Below are 27,924 nucleotides of genomic sequence, written 5' to 3' on the forward strand. Positions count from 1 at the left end.
ACAGTTCCAATCCAGGGAAGCCTTATCTTCCAATTTTAAGGATTTGCTGCTAATGTCTTGGAGCAAAATACCACAGAGTTTCAGAGACCTTGTTGAGGCCATGCCTTGATGTGTCAGAGCTACTAAGGTGGAAAAAGGGGACTTACACAACATTAGGCATGACGTATCTATGCTATGGCTGATATGCGTGTGTGTATATATATATATATATATATATATATATATATATATAAAACGAAGAAGAAGGCAGCACATCCAAAGTAAAAGTAGGTGCAGGCTAGTCCAAGGGGCCCCGGTCCCAGGGTCCAAGTAGAGTAATTCACAAGGAGTTGACCGCAGCACACAGGAGTATTAAAGCAAAAAAATGTGGTTTATTCCATGAACAAAGAGTGCAACGTTTCGGTGCTCTCACAGCACCATTCTCTTAATACTCCTGTGTGCTGCGGTCAATGCCTTGTGATATATATATATATATATATATATATATATATATATATATATACACACACACACACACACACACAGTGGTCCCTCAAGTTACAATATTAATCGATCCCAGGACGACCATTGTATGTTGAGACCATAACTCTATGGAAACCTGGTAATTAGTTCTGAAGCCGTTGGCTGTCCGGGCATGCTGGGAGTTGCAACAGCTGGAGGCACCCTGGTTGGGAAACAATGGTTTATGTAGAGGACAGTCCTATACAGTACACACAGTGTCCCAAATGGAGCCGCCTTCACCTGCTGTCCAAAGGAGAAGCTAATCCTGGCACAGGTAAGGAGTAGTACAGAACTTGTAGTTCCTCCCTGTACTGTAAGGGGCGCTACCAGACAGCCAGTCAGTGCATGTACTTCAATAATACAGGTAATTTACCAGTTAAAATGCCTATTCTGGTCAGTTCCTCCGGTTGTCACATGTTGCACAGATCTGGACTGTCTGTACATTGTATGTTGAGTCTGGTTTCAGGTTACAATGGTCCAGAAAAGACCATTGTATGTTGAAACCATTGTATATAATGCAAAACAAAAATGTGGCCCGATACTGCAGGATTAAGGCTGGAGCGTCAGTGATATGAGGCTGTGGTGGAGTGCGCGTGTAGTCCCTGTAGATATGCCAGTAACAGAGGTGCAAAGTCCAAATGAAGCAAGATGAATACGAGAAGTAAAGAGACTGCACTCACCATTGGCAACGGAGCTTTAATGTAGCATACCAGGTAACAAGCAGGTGGAGGGAGGGAGGCGGGGAGCGTACACCAGGACAGATTGTTTCACGCCGGAAACGGCGTGAAACAGTCTGTCCTGGTGTACGCTCCCCGCCTCCCTCCCTCCACCTGCTTGTTACCCGGTATGCTGCATTAAAGCTCCGTTGCCAATGGTGAGTGCAGTCTCTTTACTTCTCCTCGTATGAAATCATTGAATGTTGAGGCCATTTTAAGTTGAGGGATCACTGTACACACACATATATATATATATATATACACACACACACACACACACAGTATATTTGCACAAATAAATGGTAATAGTTAACCTGTGAGGTAAAGGAATCCGGAAGCTTCATATCATGCTCATGCTTTTGTTAGTCTCCAAAGGAAAAAAAGAAATACTAGTCTAACACAATTACAGTTGTTACTCTTCTAATCCTGCAAGTCAATCTACAGTGAACAAGAAGCTCATATCAAGCCCTTGGCAGCTCAAGTTAAAATTAAAAGGCATACTAAACAGTGGAGACTGTCAAGTGTGGAAATAATATTTGTCCAGCTGGACAGCTTTCTTTTGTAGTGTCTAAATGAATGTTGAGATTCCGTCTTTTTGAAAGCTTCGGTGTCAGGAACGTAACGTGGACTGTTTGTGGTTTGACAGGGATTATTAAAATCAGATGAAGTGAAGGGAAGCGAACGTGAGAAGGCAAAATTGACAGTGACACTCTCCATTATTCGGAGCTAGGATCATGATGACTTTTTTGATATGATGGCTTCTAAATGTTAGATTTCCTGTTAAGAATTGTTAACCAGCAAACAAAGTCAAATTTATTTTCCCCTAACGTTCTTTATGATTTCAGAGATCAATTCTGTACTAACCGATTCTTTTCATATAGAGTTAGTCTTTCCCTATTATATCCTGATATTAGGACATATATACGGTAGTCTGATTGTAAAGAAGGAAAAGGCTAAAGGAGGAAGAAAAACAGACTGGATGCAAAAATCCACAACTAAAAAGACACATGCATGTAAGACTAAAAATACATGTGTGATGATCTCTGCTCTCATAGAAGAAATATATATATAACACTGGTGGCGGAAAAAGACCACCTGGCCCATCTAGTCTGCCGCTAAATTATATAATAGGTCTTTTAGCTGTGTGATGCATGTTAATACAGTGTTAATTTGGCAGCTGTATTGACATATTACCCATCTAAAAGATCTTTTTCTATAAATTTCTATTAAAGGAGTACTCCGGTAGAAAAAAAAATTTTATCAACTGGTGCCAGAAAGTTAAACAGATTTGTAAATTAGTGGCTGTATATTACAGAGAACGTTCCTTTCTTTTTGGATTTCTTTTTTTTTCTGTCCACAGTGCTCTCTGCTGACAACTTCTGTCTATATCAGGAACTGTCCAGAGCAGCATATGTTTGCTATGAAGATTTGCTCCTGCTCTCAACAGTTCCTGATACGGACAGAGGTGTCAGCAGAGAGCACCATGGACAGAAAAAAAAAAGAAGTCCAAAAAGAACGGAACTTTTTCTGTAATATACAGGCGCTAAGTAGTACTGGAAGGATAAAGATTTTTTTAATAGAAGTAATTTACAAATCTGTTTAACTTTCTGGCACCAGTTGATAAAAAAAATGTTTTGCACCGGAGTATCCCTTTAATTAGGAGTAAAAAATAAATATAGTAAGTTAGTGCCCCCATATAGTAGTTAGGCCCCTCTCTGTGCCCTCATATACCAGTTTGGTCCCTTCTGTTCCCCCATAATGTAGTTAGGCCCCATCTGTGCCAATATTTAGTAGTTAAGCCTCCATACTGCACCCAAATACAGTATACAGGAATCCATACTGCCCCCCCCCCCCCATATAATAGTAGGCCAAGATTTTGCCCTCATCCAGTAATAGAACTTTATACTGCACCTATATAGTAATAGGCCTCCATACTACCCCCATACAGTAGTAGGCCTCCAAAATGACCCCATAAAGTAGTAGGCCTTCATACAACACCAATATAGCAGTAGGCCTCTATACAGCCCCATATAGTAGTAGACCCACCATACTTCCCCATATTGTATTAGGCTCCCATATAGTGGTAGCCTCCCTGCCCATATTGTATTAGGCCTCTGGCCTCCATATTGTCCCCATATAGAATAAATGGGTATTTTTATGCCGCTCACCATGTGGTAAGACTGGAATGTTATCTTTATTTTGGTAAGTACGGTTACAACGATATCCAATACATACAGTCTATATTATGTTTTACTACGGTACTTAAAAAATGTTTTAAATTGCTTTGAATCACCCTATTCTGATTCTTTTAATCGTCCTATATCTGTCTGTGTAGCTCATTTTTTGCACCATGTACCATTTTGGTGTAGCATGGACTTTTTGATTTCTTTCATTTAATTTTTTTCTGGACTGTGATGTGACCAAAAAGCAGCAACTCTGGTATTCGGTAAATACCAAATACATTTTTTTTGTTTATTTTATTGAAATGTTAAATTTCACAGAACACATCAGTTTAGACCTATTTGGGAACTACTACTTCCATCATGGAAAAGAGTAGTAGTCCTGCAGCACTGCAGGAGTCCCGGGCAGCTGCAGAGTAAAATTTAAAAAACAGTACAGAACCATGGCCAAAAACGTAGTTGACTAAGATTTTCACATAGAAAAAAAAAAAATGCACAAGTACAAAAAGGTGCACAACCGGATATATCTAGTTGTATATGTTTTTGTATGGGATGTTAATGACTGTTTTTCCCTATGGTTGCATATGTTTTTCACGTTGAAAACGTATACTGCAACCGTATGTGAAAAACGTGATGTGGATGCTCCCTAACGTGTTTTTTTCCCCCACACACATGGTTGCCCCCCCACGTACAGCTCCTGATCTCCCAGGCTCTCTCCATATTTATCCCAGACAGTCCACAGTCTGTTCATCCACACAGTGTCACTGAGACATCTATGACACTAAGAAAGGACGCAGCATTTACACAATGTTCACTTTATCATAAGTGTCCCAATAAACTTGACATATTTTACCATTACAAATCATGTAACTTAACCCCTTAACGACCACGGACATAAATGAATATCCTGGTTGACAGTACTTAGCACACCAGGATGTACATTTACATCCCGTGTATGACCGTGAGCATCGGAGCGGTGCTCGAGTCATACACGGCAAGTTCCGGCTGCTAGCAGCAGCCAGGGACCAGCCGGTAATGGCCAACATCCGCAATCACACGGATGTCCGCCATTAACCCCTCAGATGCTGTGATCAGTACATATTACAGCATCTGTGGCAATGCGCATGTTAAAATAGATGATCGGATCGCCGGCTGCGCTGCCGCGGAGATCCGGTAATCTGTAATGGCGGACGGAGGTCCCCTCACCTGCCTCCGTCCGTCTCCCGGCATCTCCTGCTCTGGTCTGAGATTGAGCAGAAAATGACCGATAATACTGATCAGTTCTATGCTCTATGCATAGCACTGAACAATATTAGCAATCAAATGATTTCTATAAATAGTCCCCTATGGGGACATAAAAAATGCACTACACGGGCCGGAGCATTGTTACGTCACGGCTCCGCCCCTCGTGACGTCACGGCCCGCCCCTTTCAATACAAGTGTATGGGAGGGGGCGCGGCGGACATCACGCCCCCTGCCATAGACTTGCTTTAAGGGGACAGGCCTTGATGTCACGAGGGGCGGAGCCATGACGTCACGCGGCTCCGTCCCCTGTATCGCCCGTCATTAGGCACAGAGCGAACTCGCTCTGTGCTGTAATGATAGCGCAGTGCCGCAGCGGGGATCCCGGGGCTCCCCAGCAGCGGCACCGCGGCGATCTGACATCTTATCCCCTATCCTTTGGATAGGGGATAAGATGTCTAGGGGCGGAGTACCCATTTAAGTGATACAAAAATATAAAAGTATCTAGCCATGGGTATCATTTTAATCGCATTGACCGACAGAATAAAGAACACGTCATTTTTACCATAAAGTGTACAGTGTGAAAACAAAACCCTCCAAAATGTGCAAAATTGTGGTTTTCATTTAAATTTCCACCCTAAAAAAATTATTTTATGGGTTCGCCGTACATTTTATGGTAAAATGAGAGGTTTCATTACAAAGTACAATTGGTACAACAGTAAAAGAAAATCCTCTGAACTACAGAACTTCCTGCCCAACAAACAGGTAAGCAAACACGCACATGCTGCCATAACACATGTATATTGCAAAAAAACTAAACTTACAAAGAAGATGCCATATAGTGAAAAAAATTAACCACCGGAGTATCCCTTTAAGGTTAAAATGGGCTTGTTCCTTAAAGGGGCACTCCGGCGCTAAGACATCTTATCCCCTATCCAAAGTATAGGGGAGAAGATGCCTGATCGCGGGTCTGATTACTGGTGATCACAGGGGCGGGAGCATTGTGATGTCACGGCCCCGCCCCCGTGTTACATCAAGCTCTGCCCCCTCAATGCCAGCCTATGGGAGGGAGCGTGACAGCTGTCACAATGCTCTGGCCCCCGTGATCGCCAGTAATCAGACCCGGAGCGAACGTGCTTCGGGGACTGATTGTAACGGGGTGCTGCGTGCAAGATCACCGGGGTCCCCAGCGGCGGGACCCCCAGCGATCAGGCATCTTATCCCCTATCCAAAGCGCCGGAGTACCCCTTTAAGAGGTTAAAGGGATATCCGACTTTCACCATTCCTGAGTTAAGGCATGTGGTACCTAAATATATAGTTACTGTGCCTACTGAATCCATTTTTTATTGATTTTTGAGAAGGATACCCGGGTAAACTATGCCACCTTGCTGCCACAGCATTCGTGGCTTATCAACTGAAGACTACATTTCCCATGAGTCTTTAGTCTTTCTTCATCACTCCCCCCTCCCCTTCTCTAACTGCCTCCATTCTAAACTGCCAACCTATCGTGTCGCATCTCCTGTAGCTCTCGGCTGGAAATCCTACACGTCCCACACCCTTGTCTTTCAACTGTGCCAACCATTGAAGACAGCATACTGGGATTTTTTCATTCTATAACATTTGTAATAAAAGTAACCAACGTATGTTATATCTAGAGATGAGCGAACTTACAGTAAATTCGATTCATCATGAACTTCTCGGCTCGGCAGTTGATAACTTATCCTGCATAAATTAGTTCAGCTTTCAGGTGCTCCAGTGGGCTGGAAAAGGTGGATACATTCCTAAGAAAGAGTCTCCTAGGACTGTATCCACTTTTCCAGCCCACGGGAGCACCTGAAAGCTGAACTAATTTATGGAGGATAAGTTATCAACTGCTGAGCCGAGAAGTTTGTGACGAATCGAATTTACTGTAAGTTCGCTCATCTCTAGTTATATCTATCTGTAAAAGACGTAAATAGGTGTGTTTGAGTATGGGCATACATAGATATACACACAGACAAATCACCCCCATATCCAGACCTGAATTTCAAGTGACAGATCTATATATGTACGGTATATAGAGGGAGATTCAAAGTCGACCAGTTACCCATCGCAACCAATCAGATTGCTTTTTTAAAATTTTCTGTGGTATTTTTAAAAATAAAAGAAGCAATCTAAATAGTTGCTTTGGACAACTGCAACACTTTTTTCTACACAGGTTTTGATGAATCTCCCCAAATGAGTGTAACGGTGCCCTGTTAGGCTGGGTTCACATATATCAGGCGTCCGGCATAGTTGCCCTCCGATGCAAGCCTGAAACTGATGCTAGAACTGATCCCATTCATTTGAATGGGACAGTTCACAATCATCCAGAATCTAAATTTTGATGCCGGATGGTTGGACACGCCGGAGGGCACCGGACAAGGGAACGCAGCGTGCAGAAACAATGGACGCCGGATGCCAAACAACTGATGACAAGTTGTCATCAGTTGTGGTATCAGTTGTGGTATCAGTTGTGTTCAGATCTAGGCTGAGTTCACCAATGCCGGAAATATGTGAGCCCAGCCTTAATTGAGCTGAACACCACAGCAAACTGCATCTGAGTCAAATGAACAATGATGCAATTGAATATTATAGCAGAATAGAGAGCTGCCGCCTTACTGCTCCACCCGACACACATATACGCTCTAGACCAGTGGTTCTGAACCAGGGTTCGATCAGGCAGTCTCCGGGGTTCGGCGGGGAGGCCCGCCGGATGTTTTTGCCTCGGGACATCCCTGTGTTCCGAAAGAACGGAACACAGGGATGCCTCTGTTAAGTCCCTGCGGCCCCGCATTTACTTTAAAAACACGGGGATCGCCGGGAACTAGGGCACGCAGGGACGTCCCGTCCCATGCGTGCGCACATGGCAACGGAGCGCGGAGAAGAAGCAAGAAGGACGCACGCTGGCAGTTGGTAAGTGTTTACCAGCGGCGCGTCAGCTTCGGTGTTCCGACCACCGATCCTCCGGTCCTGCTATGGCCGGACCAGAGGAGTGGTGATCGGAACACTGAAGTGGGGCAGTACACAGGCATACAGCCTCCAGCCATACTGTATGGCTGGAGGCTGTATGTCTGTGGGGGAATATACTGCACCAAAATGTGGGGGGAATATATATACTGCCAATGTAATGTGGGGGAACATACTGCCGGCCTAATGTGGGGGAACATGCTGCCAGCTTAATGTGGGGGACTATATTGCACCTAATGTGGGGGACTATATTGCACCTAATGTGGGGGAACATACTGCCAGCTTAATGTGGGGGACTATATTGCACCTTATGTGGGGGGACTATATTGCAACTAATGTGGAGGGGACTATACTGCCGGCCTAATGTGGGGGACTATATCGCACCTAATATGGGGGACTATATTGCACCTAATGTGGGGGAATATACTGCCGGCCTAATGTGGGGGAACATACTGCCAACTTAATGTGGGGGAACATACTGCCAGCTTAATGTGGGGGACTATATTGCACCTGATGTGGGGGAACATACTTCCAGCTTAATGTGGGGGACTATATTGCACCTAATGTGGGGGAACATACTGCCAGCTTAATGTGGGGGAACATACTGCCAGCTTAATGTGGGGGGACTATATTGCAACTAATGTGGGGGAACATACTGCCAGCTTAATGTGGGGGACTATATTGCACCTAATGTGGGGGAACATATTGCCAGCTTAATGTGGGGGAACATACTGCCAGCTTAATGTGGGGGGACTATATTGCAAATAATGTGGGGGGACTATACTGCCGGCCTAATGTGGGGGACTATATTGCACCTAATGTGGGGGAATATACTGCCAGCTTAATGTGGGGGACTATATTGCACCTAATGTGGGGGACTATATTGCACCTAATGTGGGGGAACATACTGCCAGCCTAATGTGGGGGAACATACTGCCAGCCTAATGTGGGGGAACATACTGCCAGCCTAATGTGGGGGAACATACTGCCAGCCTAATGTGGGGGAACATACTGCCAGCCTAATGTGGGGGAACATACTGCCAGCCTAATGTGGGGGAACATACTGCCAGCCTAATGTGGGGGAACATACTGCCAGCCTAATGTGGGGGACTTTATTGCACCTAATGTGGGGGGAACATACTGCCGACCTAATGTGGGGGACTATATTGCACCTAATGTGGGGGAACATACTGCCAGCTTAATGTGGGGGAACACTGCCTGCCTAATGTGGGGGAACATTGCCTGCCTAATGGTGGGGGAACATTGCCTGCCTAATGTGGGGGAACACTGCCATTGTTGCGAAAATGACATGAGAGTGGCACTTGCCAAGGTAAAGCCGCGCATTTCTGAACTGGTCTCTGAAAAACAGCAGAAGTCACACTGATTTGCAGTAAATATTCATAATGTTTTTGTGTGAAAATCATGTTTTCATGGTTTTGTTCTTTGTTCTTAATGGTTTTGTTCATTTTGTGCACCTATGTATACATATATACTTAAAGGAGTAGTCCAGTGGTGATTCAGTGGTTTACAACTTATCCCCTATCTTAAGGATAGGGGATAAGTTGCAGATCGCGGGGGGTCCGACCCCTGGGCCCCCCCGCGATCTCCTGTACGGAGACCCGACAGCCCGTGGGAAGGGGGCGTGTCGACCTCCGCACGAAGCGGCGGCCGACACGCCCCCTCAATACAACTCTATGGCAGAGCCGAAGCGCTGCCTTCGGCAATCTCCGGCTCTGCCATTGAGATGTATTGAGGGGGCGTGTCGGCCGCCGCCTCGTGCGGGGGTCGACACCCGCTATCTCGGCGGAGAGCCGGGGCCCCGTACAGAGAGATCGCAGGGGGCCCCAGCGGTCGGACCCCCCGCGATCTCAAACTTATCCCCTATCCTTAGGATAGGAGATAAGTTTTTCACCACTGGACTACCCCTTTAAATATATACCTCCTATGTTTTGAATATGAAAAAAATCATACGTTATTTTTCCCAATTAAGAGGGGTTCGGTGAATGCGCATATGAAACTGGTGGGGTTCAGTACCTCCAACAAGGTTAAGAACCACTGCATTAGACACTTCAGGCCCATGTCAGTAATAGTAACACACTTTGGCACTAGTTCTGAGAAATGGGAACAACAATACTGAGAGGTGGTCACTAAGGAGAAAATATTACTGCACTGGGGCACTTACAAAGGCAACTTTACTCAGAGGGTGGGATTAAAGAATTAAAGATTTTTATTGATTGAGAACACTAAGGTGCAGACTTAGACCCACTTTCATATCATAGGCAAAAAAAAAATGGACACTAGTACTTTGAAAAGGGAATGAATGAGCCAACATTAATGAGACTGGGGTCACAAAATGAGGCAACACTACTGAGATGGTGTCGCTAAGGGGGCAACAGTGCTGCACGGGGGCACAAAGGGTGTCACCAGTACTGAAAGGGTTTGAAAAAACTTAAAGGAAAACTGTCAGATATTTTCTCCCGCACTAACCACATGTACTGGTGGATAGTGCAGGAGACGCTGATTCCTATGATCCCTACCTTACCCAGATCGGCACGGCTGTTCGCCCGCAATTGTGGTTTTATTCTATGTGTATATCTGTCTGTAACTGGCACGGGCGGGGCTTCTGCAGGTTAACTGGCACTGATGTCAGCACCGCTTATGAATATTCATCCCCCCTCCCTCCAGCTCTCCCTCTCTTTGCCGCTCCTAACTGGAGGAAGGGGGGGATGAATATTCATAAGCGGCGCTGATGTCAGTGCCAGTTAGCTGCAGAAGCCCTGCCCGTGCCAGTTACAGCAAGATATACACATAGAATAAACCCACAATTGCGGGCGAACGTCCGGGCGGATCCGGGTAAGGTAGGGCTCGTTTTAAAGTTTTTCTTTAAAATAAACAATTGTTACTAAGACTACATTATATACCTAACAAAAATATAGATAATATTTACCTGGTAAAGGCTATGATGAAGCAATAATTATGTCGATTTTATTTTCAAACAGGAATGACGTGAATAACTAACAACATAAGAATAGATTACAACAAATAGTTTATTAAAGAATTCTCTATAAACATGCTATGTTCTACATAAAAGACAGCAAAGATTTCTGTAATGATAGGATGCTTGCAAATAGGGTTTTGAAAACTAAAAAAAAATAAAAATTTATATTATATATATATATATATATATATATATACACACACACACACACACACACACACAACTCCCATCATGGCAAAGCTTAAAGGGTTACTACACCGCTAGACATGTTATCCAATATCCAAAGGATAGGGGAAAACATGTCTGATCTTAGGACATGAATTGACGGGGTGTGGCGTGATGTCACAATCACTGAAGCCCCAGGCTTCTGTGTCCGTGATGCTGGCCTGGAGATTGGATAGGGGATAACATGTCTAGGGGTGGAGTACCCCTTTAAAGCAGAGCTGATGTTGCTGTGCTGTAAGCTCTGCCCTGCATGTCATGGAATGTCCCTAACTGGTACCAATATATGAGGCAAACGCAGCAGAGCTGAATGTGCAAACACAAATAATCTTTACTGTGTACACTGTCAGTTCTGCTACATCTGCCTCATATACCTGCCCCAGTTAGGGTCAATCCAGGTCATTGCGTATAATATATTACAATTACCTAAAAGAATATCCCTAAAAGGGGCATGTATATGAGACAGATGTAGCAGAGCTGACTGTGTACAAAGAAATGTTCAGCTTGCCTACATTTGCTTCATATACCTGAACCAATTAGATACATTCATTCTTGTCCTTGCTTATCATATAGGAGGTGAATGTAGCAGAGCTGAATCTGCAAACAGAAACTTTTCTGTGTACCCAGTCAGCTCTGCTACATTTGCCTCATATTCCAGCACTAGTAAGGTACATTGCTTCTAGTCCTTGCTCATAATATATTATAAATACCTAAAGGACTGTGCCTCGCTTGTGCAGGAAAATTTCTGTGTACACAGTCAGCCCTACTACATCTGTCTCATATACATGCCCTTTTAGGGATATTTCTTTATGTAATTGTAATATATGATAAACAAGGACAAGAGGGAATGTCCCTAACTGGTGTAGGTATATGGAGCAAATGTATCAGAACTGAATGTGCAAACATGATCATTTCTGTGTACACAGTCAGCTCTGCTATATCAACACTTTCAAGCTGCTCACACAATAAAACCAGCAGATGAACAGAGGCTGTGTTCATAATATGTGAACATGGAGAGGAATTTATCAAAGGTTACTTCAGAAAGTCATTATATAATTAGTTTCTTTTTTGCTTTGGTTTTTCTTTCGTGCGCAAAATTTATCAAAATGTCGCACGGCATTGGTAAATTTTGTGCACGAAAGTCAAACTTTGAAAATCAACTCACATACCTTACCAGGCCCATTGATATTGCGTACATAAGTGGTATGCAAAAGACAGGATTTTATATGCTTTGCTCTGTGGTACTTTTTACTTCCGTGTGATTTTTTTTTTTTGCGAATGTCGCTATAATAAATTCACTACTACTGCAAAGTGAAATATTGAAAACTTGCTTACCTAGGGGTTTGAAAAAAATTTGCTTAAAAGCCACTGCCTTTAAAAAGTCGCACGAAAGTTACTTTGGTGCACATGCGACAATATATGCGCATAGAATAAGAAAAAAAAAGTCCCTTACCGGCTTTGATAAATTCCCCTCATGAAGAAGTAAAGCTGTGGTATTACCATAAAAACATTGCATAGAACAGTCACATATATGAACAAATAAACATTATATACATAAATTCATACAACTTACTTCACTGAACAAAGCTACCGGTATAAACATGCATCTAATGACATCTACAGTGATCTACAGTGATGCTCCTCACTTTACAAAATAACTGTGCAGGGGGTCAGAGTCAGGGTCAGGCAAGTCCTGTGAAGCAGTAGAGAGGAGCCTCCATAAGGGCAAGTTCACACTGCAGAATTACCGTGGAATTCCGCAAGTAGAATTCTGCGCTGTGAACATTATCATCAGTGTGAATGGGTCTTCCACAAGACCCGTTCACACTGTGAAATTTTAATGACGGACAATTGTTCCGCGCAAAGAAAGAACATGTTTATTCTTTGCGTGGAATTCCGCGAGTACTGCATAGCTGTCAATGGTGACGGAGCAGTGCCCCTCGGTCCTGCCGCAGAGTATTTTCGGCGACTGACGGAAACTCCGCTCGCGGGATTTCGCGAGTGGAGTTTCTGCAGTGTAAACGTACCCTAAGGCTGTGATGTACAGTGGGGATCAAAAGTTTGGGCACCCCAGGTAAAAATTTGTATTAATGTGCATAAAGAAGCCAAGGAAAGATGGAAAAAATCTCCAAAAGGCATCAAATTACAGATTAGACATTCTTATAATATGTCAACAAAAGTTAGATTTTATTTCCATCATGCACACTTTCAAAATAACAGAAAACAAAAAAATGGCGTCTGCAAAAGTTTGGGCACCCTGCAGAATTTATAGCTTGCACTGCCCCCTTTGCAAAGCCGAGACCTGCCAGTGTCATGGATTGTTCTCAATCATCATCTGGGAAGACCAGGTGATGTCAATCTCAAAGGTTTTAAATGCCCAGACTAATCTGACCTTGCCCCAACAATAAGCACCATGGGTTCTTCTAAGCAGTTGTCTAGAAATCTGAAACTGAAAATAGTTGACGCTCACAAAGCTGGAGAAGGCTCTAAGAAGATAGCAAAAAGTTTTCAGATGTCAATATCCTCTGTTCGGAATGTAATTAAGAAATGGCAGTCATCAGGAACAGTGGAAGTTAAAGCAAGATCTGGAAGACCAAGAAAAATATCAGACAGAACAGCTCGCAGGATTGTGAGAAAAACAATTCAAAACCCACATTTGACTGTACAATCCCTCCAGAAAGATCTGGCAGACACTGGAGTTGTGGTACACTATTCCACTATAAAGAGATACTTTTTTTTTTCCCAACTCAGTTTTTATTAAGCACATTGCAAGTAATCCAACAATACAAGCTGTGCGCAGCTTCACACGCAGACAAAGCGGCGAAAAGTGCTTATGTTTTTCAATAACATTACACAGATAAAGTGTAGGTCAAAAATTGACAATAAATGTAACACAAAACTCTTATCACATGAAATACACAAAAACAATTGTCGTATCAGACAACACAGGTCTTCTAAACTAGGGGTAAATCAGTGAGGTGGGATGGGTTTGTCTAGGTACCACGCTAGTACATCTAAGGTACATAGTTGGGAGAAGGGGAAAGGGGGGGGGAGGGTGTGGTGGGAATGGTGGGGGTTTGTAATAGTCTCAAGGTAGACCCACGGGCGGGGAAGGGAGGTGCAGAGGGGTTGAAGGTGGGGTGAGAAAAGACTAAGTGGAGAGGAGAGTCCGGGGAGGCACAAGATGGAAGGGAGAAGAGAGGGTGGGGGAAAGGTAAAGGAGAAGACGGGGAGAAAAGAGGTATGAGAAGAGGAGGTGAGGCACTGGTCACACGACTTTAGCAAAAAGGACTCATATGATAAAGTTAGATCAAAAGATGGGGGCTGGGGGGGGGGGGGAACGCAGCCAGGTGGTCCTACAAGGAGGGCTGCCAGACCTTGAGGAAGTAGTCATGAGATCTATTCACACGACTTGACATTTCCTCAAACCTGCAGATCTGGGAGATTTTCGCATACCAGTCCTGCATTGAGGGGAGTGAGGTTTGTAACCAATGTAGGGGGGGGGGGGATTAGCGATTTGGCAGCCGCCAGGAGTTGTGAAACCAGAGTGTCGGATGCAGGGACAGCCTAATAAGACTGCTTCCGGTGTGAGTTGGATAGTGTTCCCAGTGATTGTGGCTAGCTTGGATTCTACTTCTTTCCAAAACAAAGTAATATTGGGGCAATGCCACCAGATGTGCGAGTGTGTGCCTATTTGTGATTTACATCTCCAGCATAAGTTAGAGGGCGTGAGACCATGTGCATGTAGAAACTCGGGCACCTTATACCAGCGGGACAGGATCTTGAAGTGATTTTCTTGTAGGCGGACACATCTAGATGGACCTTGCGTGAAGGAGAGAATGCGGTTTACCTCTATGTCACTCAGGGGGCGCTTTAATTCAATCTCCCATGAAGCTAGGTAACCTGGTCTCCCCCTTGGCATCGCCCTTTTGCAAGCCGATTGAGTCAGAGAGTCTCCAGGGATTATCACCCCTCGAAAGCAGCGAGTCTTCGAAATCAGTGAGTGCTCGGAGGGGCAAGTATTGTTTGGCAAAGGCAGCACAGCAAGTAACAAAATGGTTCAGTTGCAGGAAATTAAGGTTTACCTCAGGGAGCAGTTGACGAATGTCTGCTTCAGCCGGAACCCCACCATCAGAGAACAGGTGCGAAACTGGGATATGCGACAGCCTTTTCCACATGGGGGCAAAGGTCGGTGTCTCCCTCCCCACGACCACGGGTATAAGATATGAAGGAAAAGAGGGGAGATGCCAGGGGAAAGAAAGGGAGAGAGATAGGACCAAGAGGAGATGATACCGTCTAGTAGTAAGTGTTTACTGTTCGCGTTGAATTTGGCACGGGACGCAGAGGGCAGCCAGACCCCCGCACATGAGTCTTCACTAGCAGGCATGTGGGGTAGGGTCAAACTACAGGATGTACGTAACGATTGGGTGAGATGCACCTATCGCTGAATTTGAATTTCCCTATAGAGGTTGCGGACGTCTGGCAGCCCAATGCCACCCTCGGACCGTGAACGGGTAAGAAGTGTGTGCGACATGCAAGGTCTTTTCTGTTTCCATATGAACCCAGAGAACAACCTCCTGATATCGGTAAAAAAAAAATCGATCTGCAAGTGCTATGGGCACCATTGAGAGTTTGTAGGTGACTTTGGGAAGGACATAGCATTGGATGACGTTACGTCTGCCTAGCCATGAAATCAGGGGAAGGTCATATTCTTCCAAAAGGGTTTTGATATCAGTCAACAGCGGTGCAAAGTTGGCATTGTATAGAGAGGCAGTTTGTGCGGTGATGTGGACCCCCAGGTATTTAATGTAGGTATCCGACCATTTAAAGGCAGACCGGGTGCAGAGCAACTGGGAAGCCCGAGGAGGGAGAGTGATGTTTAGCAGCTCCGACTTCGACACATTCACCTTAAAGTTAGAGAATGCCGAAGTCCTTGAATAGTTGTACCAAGGGGGGAAAGTCGTCCAGAGGGTTCGCCAGCAGAAACAAGAGGTCGTCGGGAAATGCCAGTACCTTTAGCTCGCCTCTCGGTGTAGGGAATCCCCTGAGCAGTGACCACTGGCGCACCCTCTGCAACAGTGTCTCCATCACCAAGATGAACAATGTAGGAGACAGGGGGCACCCCTGTCTCGTGCCGTTCTGGATTTGGAAGGGAGGTGAAATGGAATCATTTACCAGGAGGGAAGCAGAGGGGGATGAATATAGGGAAATGACAGCAGAGATAAACTGTTCTGGGAAGTTAAATTTCCTGAGAGCCGCCACCATGAATTGCCAGTCAACTCTGTCAAAGGCCTTCTCGGCATCTACTCCGAGAAGGACCAATGACTGTTTGGACGAGTGTGCCTGAGATATAGCTTGCAGGAGTTTCTCTGTGTTGGTGCACCCTTCTCTGCCAGGCACAAAGCCGGCTTGTTCTTCGCCCACCAAGTGAGGGAGCAGTTTTTTAATATGGGAGGGAGAGGAGTTTAGCCCACAGCTTGAGATACATATTTAAAAGCGAGATTGGACGGAAGCTGCCACATTCATTGGGGTCCTTATCCTCTTTAGCCAGAAGGGTTATGTGTGCTTCTAAAGGACTGTTTGGGCAATTTGGATCCGCCAAACAGTGATGTGCACCATTCAGCCAGATGGGGGAGCAGTACGTCCTGATATTTTTTATAGTACAGGAGGGGGAAGGCCATCAGGGCCAGGGCTTTTGCCCGGAGGGAAGGAGGTCAGCACACACTTCCACTATAAAGAGATACTTGTACAAATATGGTCATCATGGAAGAGTCATCAGAAGAAAACCTCTTCTACATCCTCACCATAAAAATCAGCGTTTGAACTTTGCAAATGAACATATAGACAAGCCTGATGCATTTTAGAAACAAGTTCTGTGGACCGATGAGGTTAAAATGTAACTTTTTGACCGGAATGAGCAAAGGTACGTTTGGAGAAGAAGGGGAACAGAATTTAATGAAAAGAACCTCTGTCCAACTGTTAAGCATGGGGGTGGCTCAATCATGCTTTGGGGTTGTATTGCAGCCAGTGTCACAGGGAACATCTCACGAGTAGAAGGAAAAATGGATTCAATAAAATTTCAGCAAATTTTGGATATTAACTTGATGCCATCTGTGAAAAAGCTGAAGTTAAAAAGAGGATGGCTTCTACAAATGGATAATGATCCTAAACACACCTCGAAATCCACAGAGGATTACATCAAGAGGCATAAACTGAAGGTTTTGCCATGGCCTTCACAATCTCCTGACCTCAACATAATTGAAAATCTATGGATAGATCTTAAAAGAGCAGTGTGTAACAAACAGCCCAGAAATCTCAAAGAACTGGAAGACTTTTGTAAGGAAGAATGGGCAAATATACCTCAAACAAGAATTGAAAGACTCTTGGCTGGCTACAAAATGTGTTTACAAGTTGTGATACTTGCCAAAGGGGGCAGTACAAGATATTAACTCTGCGGGGTGTCCAAACTTTTGCAAACGCCATTTTTTTGTTTTCTGTTATTTTGAAAGTGTAAATGATGGAAATAAAATCTAACTTTTGTTGACATATTTTAAGAATGTCTAATTTGTAATGTGATGCCTTTTGGAGATTTTTCCATCTTTCCTTGGCTTCTTTATGCACATTAATACAAATTTTTACCTGGGGTGCCCAAACTTTTGATCCCCACTGTAGGTCCCCAGGGTCCCAGGATGCCGAGCTGTGCTGTAGGTCTTTCAGTACATGCTCCGAAGCCAGGGCTGGCTGTGCAGGGACAAGACAGACTCAGTGTGAGTGTGACTGAGTGGTCATGTGACTCTATGGGGGGCGGGGGGGTTTGTGGAGCCTAGAAAGAAATGTCACATGATCTGTGTCGTACTCTGCTCTGCACAGCTGAGAAGATGAATAAGAAGACAGAAACCCCCGTCTCCCAACACAACACTGAACCAGAGCCACCAGGCAAAACTGTGACACACTCCTAATTAGCAAGCTGCTTGTCTGCCCTTCCCCTTATTAAATAAAGTTTTTGAAACTCGGATAACCCCTTTAACGAGGGGTGGGGGGGCACAAACAAGGTAGGTAGATCGCTTTATATTTACCTATTGACTTCCAGCTAACATACAGACTTAATTTTTCGGGCAAAAATAAAAATTTGCAGGTGCAAATGCCACCAGAAATGATGAATGTGAACACAGGCAAAAAGCACATGGTTTTTAATGTGGAAAAAAAAAGAATGACATGGCACATTTTCCACGTGGTCCCGCTTTGAAGCTCCTACTAAAGTCAGCGATGAAGGGGTACTCCACCTGCCAGCATCCCTCGTGACGTCATGGTCACTCCCCCTCAATGCAAGGAGGGGGCGACTGCCGTGATGTCATGGGGGCATGGCCAACCCCTGCAGTGCGAAAACAGCATTCAGAGCATTTTTTTCCGAACGCTGGCCAGTGGAGTACCCTTTTAAGTTCATGACAGGATCCCGCCACACTGGCTGCAGTTCAGATCACCGCAGCAATGCAGTCGGATGAGGTTTTCACCCATGTGCACTCGCCTCAGACACCTTTGATAAATGAAGCCTTATGTGTGAGGACAGCCTAATGGCAGCTAAAGTGTTTCCATTAATAGTGTCTGTAAATTACACAGATAAACAGCAAAAACTGTGCTAAGAGTAGTGCCCTCCAAAAAATAGTTCTAAAGTACACCAAAAAATAAGAGTGCATCACGTAAGTATGCTCAAAGTACCCCAAATAAAAGAGTACCTTCCATTATCAGTGCTAACATTTTGCTTTCCTGCAGGCAACTATAAAGATATATGATTAGCAACTGGCAGCCTGTAGCTGGCACTAGGGGGAGCCCTCTGCATACAGATTTGCAAAGTGCCTATATGGGAGCCATATAAACACATTTCACACCTCCCATCCCAACCATGTAGCAGCGGCAGGAAGGCTTACCTGTCTGTAAAGAGACTAGCAGGTGAGTAGGCAAGTGTGTTCTAAAAGGGAGATTTATATAAACCTGTCCAGAGGAAAAGTTGCCCAGTTGCCAATAGCAACCAATCAGATTGCTTCTTTAATTTTAACAAGGTCTCTGCAAAATGAAAGAAGCAATCTGATTGGTTGCTATGGGCAACTCAGCAACTTTTCCTCTGGACAGGATTTGATAAATCTCCCCCACTAACGGTCACTCTAAACACAGGTGCCTGACAGTGCTGAAGGTGAGGAGGTCACAGCTTTCCCTTCTTTACCAGGGGCAGCATTTAGGAATCAGCTGTAATACCAATCACTAAAATAAGTATGGTGCTGTGCCCTGTAAACAATAGAGGGGAGAAGGAGCATCCTAAGGAGATCCTATCAATATCAAGCTGAATACCATCAGTGGATCCACACTGCTCATAATCAATTTGCTGAGGAAATTAAAGGAGTACTCCATCCCTAAAAATCTTATCCCATATCCAAATGATAGGGGATAAGATGTCTGATCATGGAGGGTCCGGGGGGCTGGGACGCGGACGCACTGAACACGGAAGCTCATACACAACCATCACTTACCCTCCCATAGACATGAATGTGAACTGTGCAGCAGCCTCCCACTGAGATCATTGGCTGCTGCAAGTGGAATCCATCATGCTCGGAGTTGTAGTTTTGCAACATCTGGAGGTCCACATTTTGGAAACCACTGCTCTATAATAACAGCAATTCAGTAAAGTAATAGTTGGAGCAAGGCTGCCCCATATGCACAAATAAAAGTTATACATGAGCACTACAACTCTCATCAGAGCCCTTCTGAACACAGCAAATAATAATTGATAAATGATAACTGATCAATAAAGAGAAAAAAGAAAACGTAAAAAATGTCCTCCCATGTACATATCAACCTCACCACTTCATCCCTTATAACAGGCAGTAAGCAGCACTGCCCCCCACACTGTACAGGGGGTGCACGTACCTACACAGGATCCCCAATCAATTGCCCAGACTGGGCGCTAACATGTACTCACTGTCTGCCAGTGCCTACATCCTGCTTCTCCAACTGAGCATGCGCAGCCCCTCCCCATTGCAGGAGTTGTGAGCTGTTATTGGGTGTATAGAAAAGAAGCTGATGCTGCCATCTTTACCAAGGGCATCTGATAGACAACTAATGCAAAACTGCCCATAAGCGGAAATGCTGCCTGAAATCACAGCGAGATATTATAATAAAGTAATAAAAGAGAGCCTTTCTATCACATATACCGAAGTACTATGTAAGCTGATCGCAATGTGGGCAGGTTACCATGGTAACTACTATACACAAATCACCCTCCCCATATTGTACAGAGAGAGCTGGCTGTCATATCTAATGCTATACAGTAAAGAGCAGGACAGGTCCAGAGACTATTACAGGTACGTGTTCACATTGTACAGGCCAAACATAAAATGTAAGAAGAACATAGGAATAAATGTATAAATGTTATATTATTATTATTAATCTTGTAAATCGATCGCTCTCCAAACCTGGTTTGCCAACCAGGGTGCCTCCATCTGTTGCAGAACTACAACTCCCAGCATGCCCGGACAGCCAAAGGCTGTCCGGGCATGCTGGGAGTTGTGTTTTGCAAAAACTTGAGGCACCCTGGTTAGGAAAGACTGACATAGACCCTCCCCCTGGCATTACTATTGCCGTAACTTTTATTTTTATTTTTCTGTCCACAGGGCTTGTTTTTTGCGGGACAAGTTGTACTTTTTAACTCTAAGAGGACACAGCAATTTTTCATTTTTTTTTTTGCGTTTTAGTTTTTCCTCCTCTTTAAGTCCTTATATTTTTTCACCTACAGACCCATATAAGGGCTTGTGTTTTGCGCCATCAATTCTACTTTGTAATGACGTCACTCATTTTTCCACAAATTTACCGTGATTAAAAAATACTTGTGGGGCAAAATAAAATTTGAAATAAAATCGCAATTATGCAACTTATGGGGGTTAACGTTTGTGCGCAGTGCACTTTACTGTTAAAAGAAAATGTTATCTGGTTCTGTGGGTAAAAGTCTCTTTTTTTTTCTTCTTGTGTGTGTGACTTTTACGGCCGTTCTTGTGACGGGAGCAACGGGCAACAACGGGTCCTGGCAGCTCCCATTTACATTAAGGCTAAGTTTCCACTTGGTTTTTTCAGGCAGTTTCTGGATATCTGCTGCTGCAGTTTTTGAGCCAAAGCCAGAAGTGTATTCAAATATTCAAAAGGAACAGGACATATAAAGGAAGGACTTATACTTCTCCTCCCTTATGGATCCACTTCTGACTTTGGCTCAAAAACTGCCACAAAAAAAAACAAGTGGAAACTTATGGAGGCTGTCAGGCGCTGTGTTTTTTATAACAGGAATAGCGGGAGAAAAAGACGGCACAAGCAGTAATTTTTCCTCCAGCTATTTCCCGCCCCCCTGACGGCCGTCACACTGCCATGTGCTAACGGCAGTGTGAAAGAAGCCTTATATAGGTTTTTTATTTTATTTTACTACTTTAAAAAATATATAACTTTTTGTAAGAAAATAATAGAAATAACTCTCTGGCCATCATGCAGGCTGATCAGGACCCCCGCAAAAGTGCCACGGAGGTCCTGATCTGTCAAACCAGAGGACCGGCAACTGTATTTTAACCACTTTAGGTGCTGCAATTAACTTTCATCGGGGCACCTGAAGGGTTAAAGGGGTATTCCAGGCAAAAACTTTTTTTATATATCAACTGGCTCCGGAAAGTTAAACAGATTTGTAAATTATTTCTATTAAAAAATCTTAATCCTTCCAATAGTTATTAGCTTCTGAAGTTGAGTTGCTGTTTTCTGTCTAACTGCTTTCTGATGACTCACGTCCCGGGAGCTGTCCAGCTCCTATGGGGATATTCTCCCATCATGCAAGGGATATTCTCCCATCATGCACAGCTCCCGTGACGTGACATCATCATTGAGCAGTTAGACACAAAACTTCAGAAGCTAATAACTATTGGAAGGATTAAGATTTTTTAATAGAAGTAATTTACAAATCTGTTTAACTTTCCGGAGCCAGTTGATATATAAAAAAAAAGTTTTTGCCTGGAATGCCCCTTTAATGTTGGACTTTGGGGAGTTCAACGATGCCCAGCATTTGCGGTAGCAGCCGGGACTTACCGGGTATGAAGTGTGGTAAGCTTGTGAACTCGCTCCATACACCCTGACCACAACCACGGTGTACATGTACGTCCGTAAGTGTCATCTATTCGTTAATGCCACCATTTTGGTATTCATATATCTTATTTCGTAATTTTTGCTAACCTTTTTATTTTATTTTTTGCTGGTCAAATCAGAAAAAAATAAATTTTGTCCTTCATTTGTTTTACAGTTTACGCCATTCACCATATCGTAAAAATAACATTATAGCTTAAATCTGTAGGTCACTACAATTACAGCAATACCAAATTGATATAGGATTTTTTTTTTACTACATTGCCATAACAGAAACATAAAAAAAAAATAAAATTGTTAAAGGGGTACTCCGATGGAAAACTTTTTTTTAAAATCAGCTGGTGCCAGTAAGTAAAACGAACTTGTAAATTACTTCTATTAAAAAAATCTTAAAACTTTCTGGCACCAGTTGATTTTAAAAGAAAAAGTTTTCCACCAGAGTACCCCTTTAAGCCATATTACAAGATCAATTTTATTTTTTTATTTTTCACCTGACAGCGCTGTGTTAGTGCTTATTTTTTATGGAAAAACTTGTTTTTATTTGTACCATTTTGGAATATACAGTCACGGCCATAAATGTTGGCACCCCTGAAATTTTTCAAGAAAATGAAGTATTTCTCACAGAAAAGGATTGCAGTAACGCATGTTTTGCTATACACATGTTTATTCACTTTGTGCATATTGGAACTAAACCAAAAAAGGGAGGAAAAAAAGCAAATTGGATATAATGTCACACCAAACTCCAAAAATGGGCTGGACAAAATTATTGGCACCCTTTCAAAATTGTGGAAAAATAAATAGTTTCAAGCATGTGATGCTCCTTTAAACTCACCTGGGGCAAGTAACAGGTGTTGGCAATATAAAAACAGATAAAGAGGAGAGAGGTTCACTTAGTCTTTGCATTGTGTGTCTGTGTGTGCCACACTAAGCATGGACAACAGAAAGAGGAGAAGAGAACTGTCTGAGGAATTGAGAACCAACATTGTGGAAAAATATCAACAATCTCAAGGTTACAAGTCCATCTCCAGAGATCTAGATTTGCCTTTGTCCACAGTTCACAACATTATCAAGAAGTTTACAACCCATGGCACTGTAGCTAATCTCCGTAGGTGTGGAAGGAAGGGAAAAATTTATGAAAGTTGTTAACGCAGGATAGTCCGGATGGTGGATAAGCAGCCCCAAACAAGTTCCAAAGATATTCAAGCTGTCCTGCAAGCTCAGGGGGCATCAGTGTCAGCGCAAACTATCTGTCGACATTTAAATTAAATGAAACACTATGGCAGGAGACCCAGGAGGACCCCACTGCTGACACAGACATAAAAAAGCAAGACTACATTTTGCCAAAATGAACTTGAGTAAGACAAAATCCTTCTGGGAAAACATCTTGTGGACATATGAGACCAAGATAGAGCACAAGCACATCATTCTATTGTTTACCGAAAACAGAATGAGGCCTACAAAGAAAAGAACACAGTACCTACAGTGAAATATGGTGAAGGTTCAATGATGGTTTGGGGTTGTTTTGCTGCCTCTGGCACTGGGTGCCTTGAATGTATGCAAGGCATCATGAAATTTGAGGATTACCAACGGATTTTGGGTCGCACTGTACAGCCCAGTGTCAGAAAGCTGGGTTTGTGCCCAAGATCTTGGGTCTTCCAGCAGGACAATGTCAAAAAGCACCCAGAAATGGATGGCAACAAAGCGCTGAAGGGGCCAGCAATGAGTCCAGATCTAAATCCCATTGAACACCTGTGAAGAGATCTTAAAATTGCTGTTAGGAAAAGACGCCCTTCCAATAAGAGAGACCTGGAGCAGTTTGCAAAGGAAGAGTGGTCCAACATTCTGGCTGAGAGGTGTAAGAAGCTTATTGATGGTTATAGGAAGCGACTGATTTCAGTTATTTTTTCCAAAGGGAGTGCCAATAATTTTGTCCAGACCATTTTTGGAGTTTGGTGTGACATTATGTCCAATTAGCTTTTCTTTTTCTCCCTTTTTTCGTTTAGTTCCAATACACACAAAGGGAATAAACATGTGTATAGCAAAACATGTTAATGCAAGCCTTTTCTGTGAGAAATACTTCATTTTCTAGAAAAATTTCAGGGGTGCCAACATTTACAGCCATGACTGTATATCACTTTTTGATTGTTTTCCTTTATGTTTTTTTGGGAGGCGGATTGCTAAAAATTCTGCAGTCATAGAGTTTTTGAGAAATTCCAAGCGGAGATTCCATCTGTAGCAGGCAAATCGGTGCTAGGACCACTTGGAATTGCGCTATCTCCATAGACGGCAATGCATTTCCGAGCGCATTCCACCGAAAGAATGAACATGTCCTTTCTTTCTGCAGAGTCTGGGGTTTGGAAATTCTGTAGTGTGAATGGTGCAGCAGAATCCCATTGAGAACAATGGGAGACTGCTGCACTGTATTTTTCGCAGCGGATCTCTGAAACAGAGTTCCGTTCAAAAAATACGTAGTGGGAATAAGCTGTAACACTGACAGGCAATGTACTGACGGGTATTGCCGGAGGGTAGTGGCACTGGCCACATGCAGCAGTCATGATTTACTTATTCCATAAGAAGGGTTAAACTACTCTGCTCGGAGGTTTCTCTAGTACAGTGTTTCCCAACCAGTGTGCCTCCAGCTGTTGCAAAACCACAACTCCCAGCATGCCCGGACAGCCGAAGGCTGTCTGGGCATGCTGGGAGTTGTAGTTTTGGAACAGCTGGAGGCACACTGGTTGGGAAACACTGCTGTAGTAGTTACAGCTGCAGCCCAGCTATTATACTGACAGTCAAGCTTTTTCAATCCTGCATGGGAGAGCCATTAAAGCTTTTTATGGCGGGCTAGAATAAAGACATTTAATGATCACCACAAAAAGGCGGAACCGTGGTTACTAAGAGGTTAACTAGGCCTCGGAAAAATTTAAACTGGAATTGGTTGGTTGCTATGGGCAACTGCTCCACTGTTCCTCCCCTCTAACCTTAGAACATACCCTGATATTTGACAGCCAGCTCTCAGTGTATGTGGAGGGTGATTTGTGTACAGTAGTTACCATGGTAACCTGCCCACATTATCATCCGCTTGCTGAGCTTACATGTCATTTCTGTATATGTGATAGGAAGGAACTGTTACATATTACTTTATTATACAATTTCGCTGCCTTTTTAGGCTGCAGTATCGCTTATGGGCAGATTTGTATTAGTAATCTACTAGGTGCCCTTGTTAAATATGGCCGCAGCGGTCTCATCCACACAGCCAATCACAGACGGCAGCCCCTGCACTGGGGGGGCGTGTGCCGTTAACTGCGCATGCTCAGTTGGAAGAACAGACTGTTGATAGACTGTGAGTACATGTGAGCACCCAGGCTGGGTGATTGTTTTGGGGATCCTATGTTGGTCTGTACAGCTGCTGTGTGCACCCCTGTATAGTGTGGGGGAATGCTGCTGTCTGGTGTATGGGGTCACAGCTTCTACATATTGTATAGATGCATGTATTAGCTGTGAGCTTCTGCTTTAGATTATGGTTGTTACAAGTGATTTGTTATGTGTTGTAGGGCTCTGATGGGAGTTGTAGTGGAGGTTGCTTGTATAGAGTAGTTTTGTAAAACTACATTTCCCAGGATTCCTTCGCAGTGAAAGGCTTGTAGGGCATCCTGGGAGTTATCTGTACTAGTGTATAAACATGTTATATCTTCTCTATATCATTGTTTCCCAACCAGGGTGCCTCCAGCTGTTGCAAAACTACAACTCCCAACATGCCCGGACAGCCTTCGGCTGTCCGGGCATGCTGGGAGTTGTAGTTTTGCAACAGCTGGAGGCGCCCTGGTTGGGAAACACTGGTCTACATACTTGTGCTTTCTCCTTTAGTGTCTATGTACATGTCCTATATTCTAGTGTATATACATGTTTTATCTCCTCTAGTGTTTTCAAATGTTAGATCTCCTCTAGTGTATGTACATAATCTAAACTTTTGAGATGTCTGGACAACATGTGAAACGTTTTTACAAATGACAGTGACACTTTAACCCCTTAAGGACTCAGCATTTTTCCATTTTCATTTTTTTTTTCCTCATCACCTTTTAAAAATCATAACGCTTAAAATTTTGCACATAAAATTCCATATTATGGCTTATTTTTTGCGCCACCAATTCTACTTTGCAGTGACATTAGTCATTTTTAGAGATGAGCGAACCTACAGTAAATTAGATTCGTCACAACCTTCTCGGCTCGGCAGTTGATGACTTATCCTGCATAAATTAGTTCAGCTTTCAGGTGCTCCAGTGGGCTGGAAAAGGTGCATACATTCCTAAGAAAGAGTCTCCTAGGACTGTATCCACCTTTTCCAGCCCACCGGAGCACCTGAAAGCTGAACTAATTTATGCAGGATAAGTCATCAACTGCCGAGCCGAGAAGTTCGTGACGAATCGAATTTACTGTAAGTTTGCTCATCTCTAGTCATTTTACCAAAATATCCACGGCGAAACGGAGAAAAAATTCATTGTGCGATAAAATTGAAGAAAATTTCATTTTGTAATTTTGGGGGCTTCCGTTTCTACTCAGTGCATATTTCGGTAAAAATTACACCTTATCATTATTCTGTAGGTCCATATGGTTAAAATGATACCCTACTTATATAGGTTGGATTTTGTCGCACTTCTGAAAACAAATCATAACTACATGCAGGAAAATTAATACTTTTAAAATTATCATCTTCTGCCCCCTATAACTTTTTTATTTTTCTACGTACAGGGTGGTATGAGGGCAAATTTTTTGTGCCGTGATCTGAAGTTTTTATCGGTACTATTTTTGTATTGATCGGACTTTTTGATCGCTTTTTATTCATTTTTTTTCATGATATAAAAAGTGGGCAAAAATATGCTATTTTGGACTTTGATTTTTTTTTGCACGTACACCATTGAGCTTGCGGTTTAATTAACGATATATTTTTATAGTTCCGACATTTCCGCACGTGGCGATACCACATATGTTTATTTTTATTTACACAGTTTTTTTTTTTATGGGAAAAGGGGGGTGATTCAAACTTTTATTAGGGAAGGGGTTAAATGACCTTTTATTAACTTATTTTTTTTTCACTTTTTTTTGCAGTGTTATAGCTCCCATAGGGGGCTATAACGCTGCACACACTGATCTTTTACACTGATCCCTGCAAAGCCATAGCTTTGCATGGATCAACGTTATAGGGGGTTGATTGGTCAAGCCTGTCGGACACAACTGAGCAAGGTAAGGGGACCTCCGCTCGCATCCTAGCTGATCGGGACATCGCGATTTCATCACGATTGTCCCAATCAGCCCGACTGAGCTGCCGGGATGCTTTTACTTTCATTTTAGATGTGGCTATCAACTTTGATCGCCACGTCTAAAGGGTTAATAGCGCACGGCACAACGATCGGTGCTGCACGATATTAGCCCAGGGTCTCAGCTGTCATTAGCCGCCGGAACCGACCCTGTATGACGTTTTAATTACCGCGACCGGGCACAGGGCGTACAGGTACGCCCTGTGTCCTTAAGAGGTTAATTTAAAGGGTACCTTTCAACAAAATTATTTTTTTATATATTAAAGATTAATGTGTGCAGAATAATTTTCCAATTGCATGTTATTAAAAAATCTGCTTCTTTCTATTTAATTTTCCACTTTGAAAAAAATGACCGCTAGCGGTCTCCCTACCAGTCCTGGCCGCAAGCCCTTTTTTATAGATTTCAGACTCATCCTAAATATCAGACTGCAGCTGGTACACGGACAGTCTCAGCACTGCTCCCTGCCTGTTCATAGCACAGCAGGGCATACTCCTGATTCTGCCTTACTGCATGCCCTCATTCATTTTACTATCTGAGCTCCGATCTTTCTTCTCTCTGCACATGCAGTTGTAAACAGAAAGGAGAAGATTCAGAGCTGCCAGCC

The 27,924-nt window shown here is 43.4% G+C and overlaps 2 protein-coding genes across 15 annotated transcripts in view; one reads left to right on the forward strand and one right to left on the reverse strand.

Moving 5' to 3' along the window:
* Positions 1-25,095, reverse strand: part of SLF1 (SMC5-SMC6 complex localization factor 1) — a 130,855-nt gene extending 105,760 nt beyond the window's left edge. The window contains exons 1-2 of one of the 5 annotated variants that reach the window (XM_056538130.1): positions 24,998-25,015; positions 10,575-10,641 (exon numbers count right to left, since the gene is read on the reverse strand). Coding sequence is in view for 2 of the 5 variants with exons in the window: in XM_056538098.1 (XP_056394073.1) it covers positions 24,998-25,060 (63 nt within the window). In the remaining 3 variants the exon portion in view is untranslated. Of the gene's footprint in view, positions 1-10,574; positions 10,642-19,766; positions 19,958-24,985 lie in introns of those variants that run through there. The other 4 variants (XM_056538098.1, XM_056538139.1, XM_056538105.1 and 1 more) reach the window with 4 other exon arrangements.
* KIAA0825 (KIAA0825 ortholog) overlaps positions 20,066-27,924 on the forward strand; it is a 406,103-nt gene continuing 398,244 nt past the window's right edge. For 6 of the 10 annotated variants that reach the window (XM_056538043.1, XM_056537994.1, XM_056538071.1 and 3 more), the window contains exon 1: positions 25,208-25,347. The gene's annotated coding sequence lies outside the window, so the exon portion shown is untranslated. Of the gene's footprint in view, positions 20,201-25,206; positions 25,348-27,924 lie in introns of those variants that run through there. The other 4 variants (XM_056538051.1, XM_056538057.1, XM_056538004.1 and 1 more) reach the window with 3 other exon arrangements.

The sequence above is a fragment of the Hyla sarda genome, chromosome 1 (assembly GCF_029499605.1).
Source record: "Hyla sarda isolate aHylSar1 chromosome 1, aHylSar1.hap1, whole genome shotgun sequence".
Classification (NCBI taxonomy): Eukaryota; Metazoa; Chordata; class Amphibia; order Anura; family Hylidae; genus Hyla; species Hyla sarda.